At 37.9% G+C, this 12,958-nt stretch overlaps 1 protein-coding gene across 5 annotated transcripts in view; it reads right to left on the reverse strand.

Annotated features, from left to right (window-relative positions):
- Positions 1-1,664: 1,664 nt before the first annotated feature.
- Positions 1,665-12,958, reverse strand: part of nrp1a (neuropilin 1a) — a 62,187-nt gene continuing 50,893 nt past the window's right edge. For 2 of the 5 annotated variants that reach the window (XM_052542633.1, XM_052542632.1), the window contains 9 exons: positions 12,312-12,643; positions 11,281-11,425; positions 9,654-9,743; positions 8,393-8,440; positions 5,819-5,962; positions 5,467-5,744; positions 5,277-5,373; positions 4,313-4,354; positions 1,665-4,004 (listed from right to left, as the gene is read on the reverse strand). In XM_052542633.1, coding sequence (XP_052398593.1) covers positions 3,718-4,004; positions 4,313-4,354; positions 5,277-5,373; positions 5,467-5,744; positions 5,819-5,962; positions 8,393-8,440; positions 9,654-9,743; positions 11,281-11,425; positions 12,312-12,643 — 1,463 coding nt within the window. In that variant the 3' untranslated portion in view covers positions 1,665-3,717. Of the gene's footprint in view, positions 4,005-4,312; positions 4,355-5,276; positions 5,374-5,466; positions 5,745-5,818; positions 5,963-8,383; positions 8,441-9,632; positions 9,744-11,280; positions 11,426-12,311; positions 12,644-12,958 lie in introns of all 5 variants that reach the window. The other 3 variants (XM_052542630.1, XM_052542629.1, XM_052542631.1) reach the window with 3 other exon arrangements.

The following is a 12,958-nucleotide window of genomic DNA, read 5'->3' on the forward strand; positions in this document are numbered from 1 at the left end:
AGTGTTACTACGATTCCCATCACCTCCTCATCGTATCACTCTTCCTGCAGAAATATTGTGTCATATCTTTTTTATAACTATTTTCATGCTACAGTTTTAGCATTTATACACACACACCAAATAATATAAAGTAGATCTATAGCAGTACACAGTTATGGAGGAGACTGCTATATTAAGATTTCTCTAGAGAAAAGGAAATAAAGAAGAGAAGTGAAAGTCAAGGGTGAGAACTGATGTCATGTTGAAAGTATTGGGTGGATGCATTATTAAAATGGAAAAATAAAATAAAAATTCCTGTATCACATGCAAAAAAAAACAGCCCCTGAAAACCTTGGTTTCTATAAACACAAGAGAAAGAGAAAGAGACGGACAAAAGAGATCTATCTATCTATCTATCTATCTATCTATCTATCTATCTATCTATCTATCTATCTATCTATCTATCTATCTATCTATCTATCTATCTATCTATCTACCTACCTACCTACCTACCTACCTACCTACCTACCTACCTACCTATCTATCTATCTATCTATCTATCTATCTATCTATCTATCTATCTATCTATCTATCTATCTATCTATCTATCTATCTATCTATCTATCAGATCAGTTCTACTGAGCCAGTTTAACTCATTAAAATACAACAGCTTAATATACTATTTATCATGTATAAGGTCCATAGTGATGTCTTAAATTGAAGATGAAAGAGCTTTGAAGGGTTATTTTTAGAGAATTCGTGTAGTGCAGAAGATTGTAGTTTTTATCGCGAACACAACACTGCCATCTAGTGTTCATTCACTGTAGTGACAATGATGTGACACGTGACTTACAGTTTAAGATTTATTGCCACAATAAACATATCAAATGTTATTTGACAATGGTGTGTTTTATAATTTTTTTAAAGATAATATTTTTACATGCCCAAATAGTTAGAATTTTTTTTTAAAAAGTGTATAATAATAATAATAATAATAATAATAATAATAATAATGCTGATAATAATAATAATAATAATGCTGATAATAATAATAATAATAATAATAATAATAATAATAATAATAATAATAATCAATAGCAAAACCTGTAAGGACATACCAAAAAAAAAAAAAAAAAAAAAAAATCTTGTTTTGAAAGGGAAGAAACATTACTCATGTACATAGGTCCTGAATCTAATTTAAAAGAGTACTTATTACTAAAATAACATATTTTAAAATAATGCACTGAAGTAAAAACCAGATGTAATGTTTTCACTTGCACTAAAATTAAAATAAAGTTTATATTTATATAAGAACTTTATTTGTGCTTTAGGTCAATATATTAAGTGTACTTGAAAGCAGGACAAAAATATATATATATATATATTCCAATCGCTTTTAATTTGACATTATTACAAACTTTTCAAAGTGTACTTGTCTTGAAAGTGTCTCTTTGAGTTCACTTAAATTACCTTTTGGTTTAGGGTTAGTTACTTGGAGTTATGCATAATTGACATGTTTTATTAAAAGAGTACATTTATATGATGTACATGTCAAAAGTCCAACACTTTAGCACATGTGCTTGTTTTGTCTTCATGTTGTCTTCATTCTTGACACCTGCATGCTCTTTGCATGTCTTTCTGATTAAACTCTAATGAACAAAAGAAACCTACATTATAAAAAGAGCAAAGGTTTCTGAACAGATTTATTGGAGCTGAATCTTTGGAGTATGTCAGTCGATCTGAGCTTTTCTTCCGTGATGCAGATGTTCAAATACAAAACATTGATATCCATTTTAAGGCCTTGCTGTTTTTATTCATTTTTTCCCCTCTTCCTTCAACAGCAACTTACAGAGGCAGTATTGAAAATAAACGTTTTCTTTGCTTCCGCATCTTCTTGTAAAAAAACGCAACGAACACAAACAAAACAAATCGGCACAGAGTTTCAACGACAGTACAAAACCAAAAGAGAATGGGAGCTTTACTTTAGGAAATCCGTAGAGCTTTTTCAATAATGAAAACATCTCCATAATTGACCATTTCAGAATCGGATTACATATTCTGAAACTATATTTATATATATATATAAAATGAACACTGTCTTTTTTATTTCAGTTGTCTTTTTTATAAATGAATGCTATAAACACATAAACTTCTTCAAATATATCGATCAGTGCAACAATGTTTCTTTTTCGTTAATGCTACAGTATGCTTTCTCACAGAATCAGCTTCAGCTGACACACATGTAGCATCGACTCGAGGATCCACGTCCTCGGAGAGAAAGGGGAAAACAGAAGTGTTGGCCACAGTATACAGCACAGTACATGAACATACCCAGAAACCTGTAGAAAACATTAGTATTGTCAGCAGTGAAGCCCTGTTATCGGTTAAACTGTGTGTGTACGGCATTGCTAACATCAGATCCATCTGATGAATGAGAGATGAGATGGTCTCCAGACGTCTCAAGAGAAGGGCTGGTTGTGATTGGACCCTGCAGATTGAGGCAACAGTCCTTTGGTACAGACACAAGGCCAACGACAGAACGATGTGTGAGGACATCTAATAGCACCACTCTTAAAATCAGAGTTTTATTCAAGAGCACATGCATTCAAGCTCGACGGATGGAGACAGAAGCGCTTTGATGAATCCTCAAATCAAAGCCATCAAGGCAAGGATGAGCATTCATTTCTTCTTCTCTTTTTTTTGGTATGCTGGATAAACAGACATTCTGAACGTTATGATGATTATAAATCTGTAATCCAGGTGAACTCAGTCGAGCCACTGCAGATGAAATGCGTTTAGTGTATGTGCGAGTGCTGTTCTCATGATTTGTATCAGCATCTGTTCTGAACGAGGGCTGCATCTTTTGCAAACGTAGCAAAATAACCAAACAGGACGGAAAAAGCACACGCTTCACTTTCACAAAACAGTCGGACGATTGTATTCACAACATACAACCCAAGAAAAAAAGGATACTGCAGCTTTCTTTTTTGTCCTTTTACTAATTTCTCTGAAAAACGGCATTAAAATATATTAAAACTTATGTACAATATGCATGATTTCAACGTTAAAGCGCTATGAATTTACCGGGATTTGTTTTGCAGATTCGACCGACAGCTTTTTTGAGAACTAAAGGGTTGAAAACACCATAAAAACAACAGAGGAGGCCAAAAAAGATGTACCAAAGGCACTGACTGAACCATACCCAGAATGCAACAGGGCTGGATCATTCTCCACCCCCTTTGATCTTTGCCCTTCCAAATTACCTTCCCTTGGCCATATATGGTTCATTTGTTTTTGTTTTTTTTATTCACATCTCCTTAAAGCGCAAAACAATCTTTTAAAATAAAAAATAAATTTCCTCCTAGAAAAAAAAAAGATAAATACTTTATAACATTATTATATATTGGTCTCAACACCAGCATCCGATTGTAAAAATGATCAACCAAAATTAATACAAAACAATAAAATTAAAAATTAAAATAACAATTTCAATCATCTGTACATATTCTTATTTTTCATTTTGTTTTAGTTTGAGTTTTTTCCCCATGAATTCAATGTTTTGTACACAGTGTCCCCTACTGGTAGGTTCTGTTCACTGCAGCTCCTGAGAAAAGCATGGCTCAGTCCAGACCTCTCATTGGTTCACTGAACCACAGAGCCTTGTCCTCCTCCAATCAGAAGGCTTCGGCAGTCCGTTTAGCCCCGCCCTCCCTGAGCAGAGGTCCCTTCTCATTGGTCTCACGCTTCTGAGTACGTATTCTGTGAGTTGAGCTTGTCCTTCTTTAACTTGACGCCGTCCACCAGCTCAAAGTTATAGTTTTCCAGTGCGGATAAGTTCCTGTCGGACATGGCGCTGTGGGAGCAGGCGCAGTAGAGGACCACCCCGCAGATGGCTCCGAGGAAGACCCCCAGCGCACTCATAGCGATGATGGTGATGAGGATGGGGTCCAGTGTCTTCAGCATGTTTCCAGCGCCGCTGATCTCGTGGTTCTCCACGATCTCAGGGAAGTCTGTGATGTCCATGACTGGAAGAGAACAGACCAGAAAACCTGTTTAGATATGGTTTTAGGATTTTATAAGATCTGGATTACATGATTGTTGTGTGCTGTTGTATAACACAATGTGATACGAACTCCCTCCTAACACACAAAGACACTGAAACAAAAAAATGGCATAGAAACAATTTAGAAATTGCTCGTAAATTTCACAAAGAAATGTCAAGTAACTGTGAAGCGGAAAGACTTGAATACAATTTTTCTTTCATCTAATGTTTGTTTACAGTGCACTCATTGTGTGAGTATTTGTGTGGATCACATTTGAGAAAGCTACTTACTGATGTCATTGAATTTGTCCTCCAGTAGAATTGGCTCTGGGTCTGTAAATGGACATCATAAAACAGTCAGGAAATGAATATTGTCCAGTATTGTCATATTGTCAGACTTCCAATGGGCCAAAATATGGCTTAAAATTATTTAATATAAGACTTCATAGAATAAGCTTTAAAAGCTACAACAGCTAAAAATCTAACTATGAATTTAAAATATATTTCTTATTTTAATCTATTCCCTCAGATGCTGTTATATTTAAGGACCATGCTTGTCTTGGTCTTGGAACAACCTAATATATGAGAGAAGTAACAAAAAAAAATAATTTAGTAAGTAATTATTATTATTATTATTTTTGTTTGTAATGTATATATATATATAGATTTGTCAAGTTATAAAAAAAATTATTGGGCTGAAATAGCTGTTTAGGAGTAAAAAAAACAAAAACAAAAACATAATAATAATATACAAAAAAATAAAAAATAATAAATAAAAAACTGTAATCATAACTGACTAAAAATAATGTAAATTAATTGGTAATAAAGTGTAAACCCAGTTATTGGATTATGAAAATTATAACATTTAATAATTTTAATGATTTATAAATATATTATTGAAATATATTAATACATAGACCTTAAGTCAGTGTCACACCATATTTAACATTTGACAGGAATTAAAAAGAGGCTGTGAGAGCTTAAAGTACATACAAAAACAACAACAACAAAAAAAAAAACCTCCATAAAACAGTGTTGAAGGTTGGGAGTTGTGAGAATCACAAGATGTAGGACTTTTATACCGTGCACAAAACTGTACGTTTGTCTCTCACAGCCTCATTTTCATCCACATTTAATCCAATGCCAGTAAATAAAAGTATTCAGTTTTGCAATTACAGCAGAAACATCCATAAGCCCCAGGATGTTGGACACAGGCTTGATTTGTCTCAGTGTAGTCTGCTCTGTAAAGACTCACCCTTGCAGTCATCCACGTTCAGACTGTCTAGGATCTTGATGTCATCCACAGCAATGTCTCCCCAACTCTTCCTCTCCACTACGCTTTCAATTACCACCTGAAATAAACACAAACACAGACATTCAATTTGAAATATAGTTCAAATGTAATCAATGTAAACACACACACGCTCATCTCCTTCTCTCCGCACCTGGTAGGGTTTGTTGGAGTGGGGTATGAGCACACGGCCCTCCCTCCAGCGGTTGCCTTGATGACCGCTGACCGTCCAGAGCAGGACGTCAGCTGAGCCCTGGCTGCTTTCTCTGCGCTGTTTGATGTGAAGCGTGCCGATGTGAGAGCCGAACATGTGATACCAGAAGGACAAGCACAGGTCCGAGTCCTGGCCCGACACGGATGGACTCACTAACCGAGCCACTTCTGTCTCCTGAGCACCTGTGGCCAGGGTGTAGATGAAGTTCCCTGATCCGCCTGCAGCAGACGGAGAGAAACCACGTGAGCTTCGGGTGTCTCACAGTTTCCGTGCTGTGAGGTCAGTTTCTCACCAGTGTGGTCCATGTTTGGGCCGGTGTTCAGAGTCGGGGTGCCGCTGGACTGGATCTGCCACCTGAAACCGCTGTCCTCGGACATCCAGCCACAGAATGAAGGATCACTGGCCCAGCCGAAATCACAGGCGAACCACAGGAACGCTGCACAGAGAACACACACAGAGAAGATCATTAACAGAGCCAAAGCAGTGACACATACAGAATGTTATTTATATTTTAGAATTATTACTTTTTATATTTTATATAATTAATTGCATTTTTATATACTACAACAAATATAATATATATGAGTAAATATGATGACGTTTTTTTTTTTACTGTACACCACCATTCAAAGGTTTGGGGTTGGAAAGATGTTTTAATGTATTTGAAAATAGTCTCTTTTCCTCACCAAGACTGCATTTATTTGATTAAAAATACAGTAAAAACATTCATATTGTGAAATATTATTACAGTTTAAAATAACTGTTTTCTAAGTGAATCTGTGTTAAAGTGTAATGTATTTCTGTGATGCTCCGCTGTATTTTCAGCATCATTCCTCCAGTCTTCAGTGTCACATGATCTTCAGAAATCAGAATAATATGATGATTTACTGCTCAATTTTTTTTAATCATTATTAATGTTGAAAACAGTTGTGCTGCACAATATTTCTGTGGAAACCATTATACATTAAAACATTATATATTTTCCCAGGATTCTTTAATGAATAGGAAGTCCAAAAGAACAGGATTTATTTGAAAACTCGTGGAAACAAAAGGTACAAAAGCTGTCACTCTGATGGTACCTTTTAAAAAAGTACTCTTTTGTACCTTATTTATTCCTAAGAGATGCATATTATTACCTTAAAGGTTCATATTTATACCTAAAGAGTACATATTAGTGTCATTAATGTCACTTTTGATAAATTTCATAAAACCTTGCTAAACAAAGGTGTTAATATTTCTCTCTCTCTCTCTCTCTCTCTCTCTCTCTCTCTCTCAAAAAAAAAAAAAAAAAAAAAATCTTACTGACCCCACACTTTTGAAAAGCTGTGTCTATAACAACATTTGAACGCTCTGAAGCTACTGTGTGATCGATTCGACTCCACAGAGGGCCAAAGAAACATGTTTTATATCCGCCGTCCACTTGATGGCAATAAAGAGTTATTTACCATTCAGAAAACACCAACATTTAAGCATGAGTATTTCCAAATCCTTTCCAAATTCTGTTGCACCCGAACCAAATCCACATTCATATATAAACATAACTAGATCTTGAGTGAGAATACGGAGCACACCAAACAATGAAGCTTTGAATTGAAACTGACATGAAAGAATGAGGGAGGGATTTAACAATGTTAGATTGAGTGAGAGATAGAAAGCATGAAATGCAGAGTGAATTGAGACAGACAGAAAAGCAGAAGCATGTCTAGGATGTCAGCTTCTGGTGCCTGCACAATCTCAGCGCTGCTTTTCTAGACAGTTTAATAAAGCCAAGCGCTCCGCTCCCTTAATAATGTCAGGATTCTCCACGAGTTTCACAGGGTATTTGCTCACTGAATGCAAAGGAAAGAATTTCCCATTAAAAGCCGCAGCTCAGGCATGCAGCCATTGCCGCTACAAAAAAATGCTAGTTTCCAATTAAAAGTTATTTCTTCATTTCCATCTTTAAATGGATTGGGGCTATCGCAGTGCAGTGGAGGACAGTGCAAGAATACGTTTCACTACAGTCCAGAACGTTCTACCAGTTTCGAATGCTTCTCATACTGTATCAAATAAACCACATCCAATAATAGAAAGTGCACACCTCTACTCAATGTTAACCAACCAAAACCATACCCACACACAAGGACACATGCTTAGTAGGACCTTCAATCTATTCAGTTGTTTCGCTGTCGTGATGAGCCTCAGCCAGGGCCAAACACACACACACACACACACACACACACACACACACTGGCTAATTAGACAAGGTCAGTTAAGGGGCATTTCTCATTTGTCCATTAGCGAGCAGTCTTGAATGGCTAATCAGTCATTACGCTGAAATAGCAAATCAGAGGGGCTCTTTATAGATTTTCACAAGAACACTTCAGAAACGAGATTACATACTCATCTTTGAGTTTACACACTAACAATCAAATAGCCTCAACAACCAAACAGCGAACAAAGAAAACATCCAATAAGAATTTTGGTTCTTAAAGGTACAGTGTGTAATTTCTGTGCTGCTAGCGACACCAAACATAATTGCAAAAACGTTTATTATTATGTTTTTCTAAAGAAAATTGCATAATTTTTTTTTTTTTTTCTGTTGTTCAGAAAAACGGGTAGTCCTGCACCAAACCCATGTTGGACTGACATAAACATTTTAAATGCATTACATGGTTTACTTTATTCTAGGAAATGAGCTACAACTGGCTTATACTTATAGCTGTCCTTTTACACTGAACTGGGATAGAAGAAAGTATGCTAAGATTGCAAAAATGACACGCCGCAACTTTAAGGGAGTAAGTATTAGTACAGTAAAAAAAAAAAAAAAAAATCCTGGATAATTAAAGAAATCATGGATATAATTAGATGTAGGTACCTTTCTCACCTGGAACAGTGCTCGTCTCTGTGGTCATCTCTGGCGCTGCGGTTCCACCTGTAGTGTGGACACAGTGAAGGCCATTAGATGAAAATGTAAAGTGAGATACTGGCTAATATTTTATTTGAGTGTTATCAGGAGGTAAGAATCTGACTGGGCTAATTCCCCTCTTTGTATTTGCTTAGCATTTTTGAAACTTTGCCAGATGCGACATGCAAATACGTTTCTGTTCATGTGGAACCTTTACTTTTATCATTTGACAGAGGGGGGTGTAATTCTGTGTAACACACACTCTGTGAGACTGCACTGAAGTGAACAGAGGAGATTAGAGGCAGATTTTTTTAATGGGCTGTTAGTATTAGCAGCTGGAGAGCAGAATACACTTTAATAGTCAAGGTAAGTGCAAGCTAGTTTGGAATGGAGTACCACATTACTGTATACTGCATACTTAGTAGTACTGTTACTGTTTAATACCAACATTTTTTTATTGTATGTGAAACAGTATGAACTGTAAAATGGAATAATAACTCAATGAATGCTATATGCTACACAGTATATACTCTATTCTGCATACTGTTTCCTTGAACTAGAGCAAACAGTATATTTAGCAATTTAAGCAGCAGTTGTTATATACATGATCTTAGTATGCACATAGTGAATTCTGCATACTACACAGTATATAATGTATACTAGTTCTTACCATTTTCAAATGCATTGTAATATTCATTGATAATTAACCATTTAAACTGTAGTATGCTGCAATGTTGTAACATGACCTTGCTACATTACAGTTTTACATCCAGTAACCATCGCAAGACTAAACACAGTAAATTTGCATTTTTAATCCAATTTTGTATAAAACGATCTTAACTTTTGGCAGTCCACACAGTTGAAGTTGAGATTGCATTTGATATTGCTCGCCGTTCATTCATCACTGTCTGGCTTTTGTAATGAAATGCAAGGTCAAGTAGAGCGCTTTTGGCAAATGTAGTAGGTTATTTCAATATTAGATGCATGCAGAACATTTGCATACCATGCACAGTATGCTTCTCTTCTAGTAGGAGTAGCATGGTTAGTTTGGTTATGGGCAAAGAAACAATTAGGGTCACAGCGTGAGGAGTCATTAGTAAAAGCATTCCCAAAAAAAGGCTAGAAGCTGATATTTGTGGAAGCATGGGAGGCAGTTAGTTTACTGGGGGAGCAAGATGCAGTAAGTAAGGGTGCAGTCTCAGCAGGCGGGTGTTAGCACCTGTCTGGTCGTAGTCATCACCTGTTCCACTATGGCAGTTGGCCTGGTCATCATCACACTCGTCTGATGGCGCAGTGGAGGGAGTGGGCATAGTAGGGGGCACTGTGGGCACTACATACAGAAAATCAGAGAAAGAGAGAAAAACAGATACTCATTACTCATGAAAATACTAACTACATACCTGTAGCTGCCACACGATAAAGCAACGGCAGTACTAAAGTACATTTTCATTGTTTTCAAGGTGATTACTGACTTTCTAAAACCATGTAGTATTATGGTATTTTTTGAATGTTTCCTTCCACAAATCATCTTTATGTTTATGCTCTTTCTGTAGTCTTTCCAAGTCTGTAGCTCTTTGACACAGGCCTGTGCGTGACTCTGGGTGCAGGACTTGAGGATGTTATGCTCCACCCTGGGCCGGTACAGCTCGCTGAAACTGCTGTGTCCTCTCATTATGGCTGCCTGTGCCCCTTTGGATGTGGCCTTTTCCTACATCTGCCTAAAGCCCTGTGTTTACTCTCAGCTTGTAATGAGCTGCCCTTAAGCCTGTTGGGCTTTCCCGGGATAGAAGGAGAGGGAAAAATGAGCGGGGAGGGAGAGGGGGAAACAGGAGCTGTAGTGGAAGTTGAGCGAGTGAACTGGGGGCATTTTAGAGAGAGTCTCTAAAGCAGAGGGGTCACAGCGAGGTCACCGTGCTGGCTCTGGACAGCAATGTTGATCACACGCTCCTGCTAGGACTTAGTGTCCTGCTGTGAGGAATGCATATGTGTATAAAAGGGGTCACTTGTTTGATTGTGAGGGTTTTAGGTGAGACAAGGAAAGAAAGCGGGTGAATTTATATACACAGTAGTGACCTGCGTGTGCATGTGCTGGCATTAAAAGTGAAAACAAGCATTATCATCTGACTAAAGCTCCCTCTGGGATGCTGTGGCTTACACAAGCAAGTCTCACAGTCGCTGAGAAATCCAATATGTAAATCCACTTAACGCTGCCTCAACAGAAAACACACACACACACACCCCAACACACACACACACACACACACACACCCATCAGAGCTAAACTAATTCAGAAAGTAAGACAGAGGGGAAGACATCAAGGACCATTCCATAATCCTTCTAGGCAGGTGGACTAAAGATTATCTCTAGTTGTGATGGGCCTTGTTATTTAGGAGTGTCACAGGCCCCTGCTTTTCTGGGTAGGATACATCCTTTGATGCAGCATCTGCAGGACAAGTAATTATGAAGAAAGCTAAGCCGTACCCTGTCCTGTTCTCTTGAGGGGATAAGTCCAAATTCAATCAAATAGCATCTGTACTATAAGACCACACACTTGAGGACCGTCAAATTCCTTTTAGATCAAAGGTCTATAATTCTTTTTGTCTTTTGCTCACTTGCTTTGGACTATGTGTCTTTGGCTTGCTGCAAGATTGTTCATTATGTGTATGAATCACTGTTACTTTGAAAATTATTGTTGGAATAACAACTCGCTTCCCTAGCCTAAAGTTACAGACTTTGAAAACAGCAGAGCAACTTATAATGTGACTGAAAAATGTAGTTAAGTAAGTAGTGTCCCTTCTTGAGTACTCCTCAGTAGTCATATGAATGTGGGGTTATGTGTGTGTCTTGTGAATGAGTTTTCAACTTACCTTCCATTTCACAGCCCAGGAGTTCCAATCTAAGTCCCATCCCAGCAGGAGTGGCTCTGTCTGGGTACACCCTAACAAAGCGTGTCAATACAGGCTCCACCGTCCTCAACGCTGGCGTGTCATAGTTCAAATTCCCCTCAAATATCTGCCAAGAACAACGACAGAGTCAGAGACAAAGTTAGCAGTCAAGCAGAGAAAATTAACTTGGATAAAAATGGAAAAAGACAAAGGTGAAAGCTTTATTAAGAGTGTCCCAAAGTTTGTCTGACAGGGAAAGCAAAGAACAGAGCTTTAATGAAAGAGAACAAGTGAGAGGGCACACAGCTCACACCTATCTTAACTTGGGCACTGCTGTATTCCTAACGCAAATAAGCATTTCTTCAACTTTACTTCTGAAACTGTACGGCTGTGCTAGCGCAAAAAAAGAAAGGCTGTGGGATAACACTGTAGTCTATGACAGCAGGATGCACAGGTTTTCAGAAGCATCCACCTTTGACATAAACTTCTAAAGCCTTAAAACCAAGACATGATGTACCACAGGAGACATAAAACATAAAAAAGGAAGTAAAGACGAAAAGACACTCGCCAGAGGTAATGTAGGTACAGAACAAGACAAGAAATCATGAAAGAGCATTAATGGCCATTGGAGCTAATGTGTCTCCTTTTGTCCCTCAAACTAAGAAAGAGATATAAGGGTTTTAAAAGCGGCCTCCTAGGATTGATATTCCAATCCAGCTTTTTGATAGAAGATAAGGCACATAGTCTGTGCTCTACAAAAAAGTAATGATGTGATTCTTGCAGCATTTCTTTTGAAATTTGTCTGCTCATGTATCACTATGTTATTCATGTATCACTATGATCTCAAATGAACACTATACTGTTCTATTCTGTTTTGATATTCTGACTTTTTGGATTAAAATGATTAGTAGTATTGTTGAATGCACTTGGGATGTTTCCCTAATATTGTGCTCAAAGCATTAGTCTAAATTACTAGCCTTAATTACACCAAGAACAGCTTCCCTATATCTTACCTTGGGCTTGTTGCCGGTAGAATCCATCACCACTTTCCAGTCGGATCCATTGTTGCTGTAGCCCAGCCGAAACTTCTTCATGAATACCTTGTTATCACGGTGTTTACCTCCCTGGATGATCAAACCTCGGACCAATTTCTCCTCACCCAGATCTATCTGCAGCCACTCATCCACATACGGCTGGGGCTGCGGCAACAAGGACCATCCCGAACGGCTGGTCAGCAGACGGGCATTCTCTGACACCCAGGTGCGCTCGGTGTGGGATGAAACTGTGATCTGAGAGTCTGCGATAAGGCCTGAGACCATTCCCAACATTCCAGAACATGGATACTCTGTTGAAGGACAAAGAGAGTATTAGATTCAAGGAAGTTTCAAACCCTAGTGACGATCCTGAGCTGTTACATGAAAAGCAGCAGACAGAGAAAAATATAAGTGCATCTCATATTTTTTAAAGCCCTCAAAAAACCTTGGACTGACCATCAAAGGAGAAAGATACTTTTTGGACCCAGATTGTGTAGTTTTGGGATCAACTAGCAGGGGCTAACAGGTTCATGCTAATGTCACACCCAGGGGCGGCTATGCTTTGACTAAGCCACACCCCTTCTCAACTTCCACCTCGAGGAGGTCCCCAAAGCCAACCCAATGGC

Source organism: Carassius gibelio, chromosome A24 (genome assembly GCF_023724105.1).
Source record: "Carassius gibelio isolate Cgi1373 ecotype wild population from Czech Republic chromosome A24, carGib1.2-hapl.c, whole genome shotgun sequence".
NCBI lineage: Eukaryota > Metazoa > Chordata > Actinopteri > Cypriniformes > Cyprinidae > Carassius > Carassius gibelio.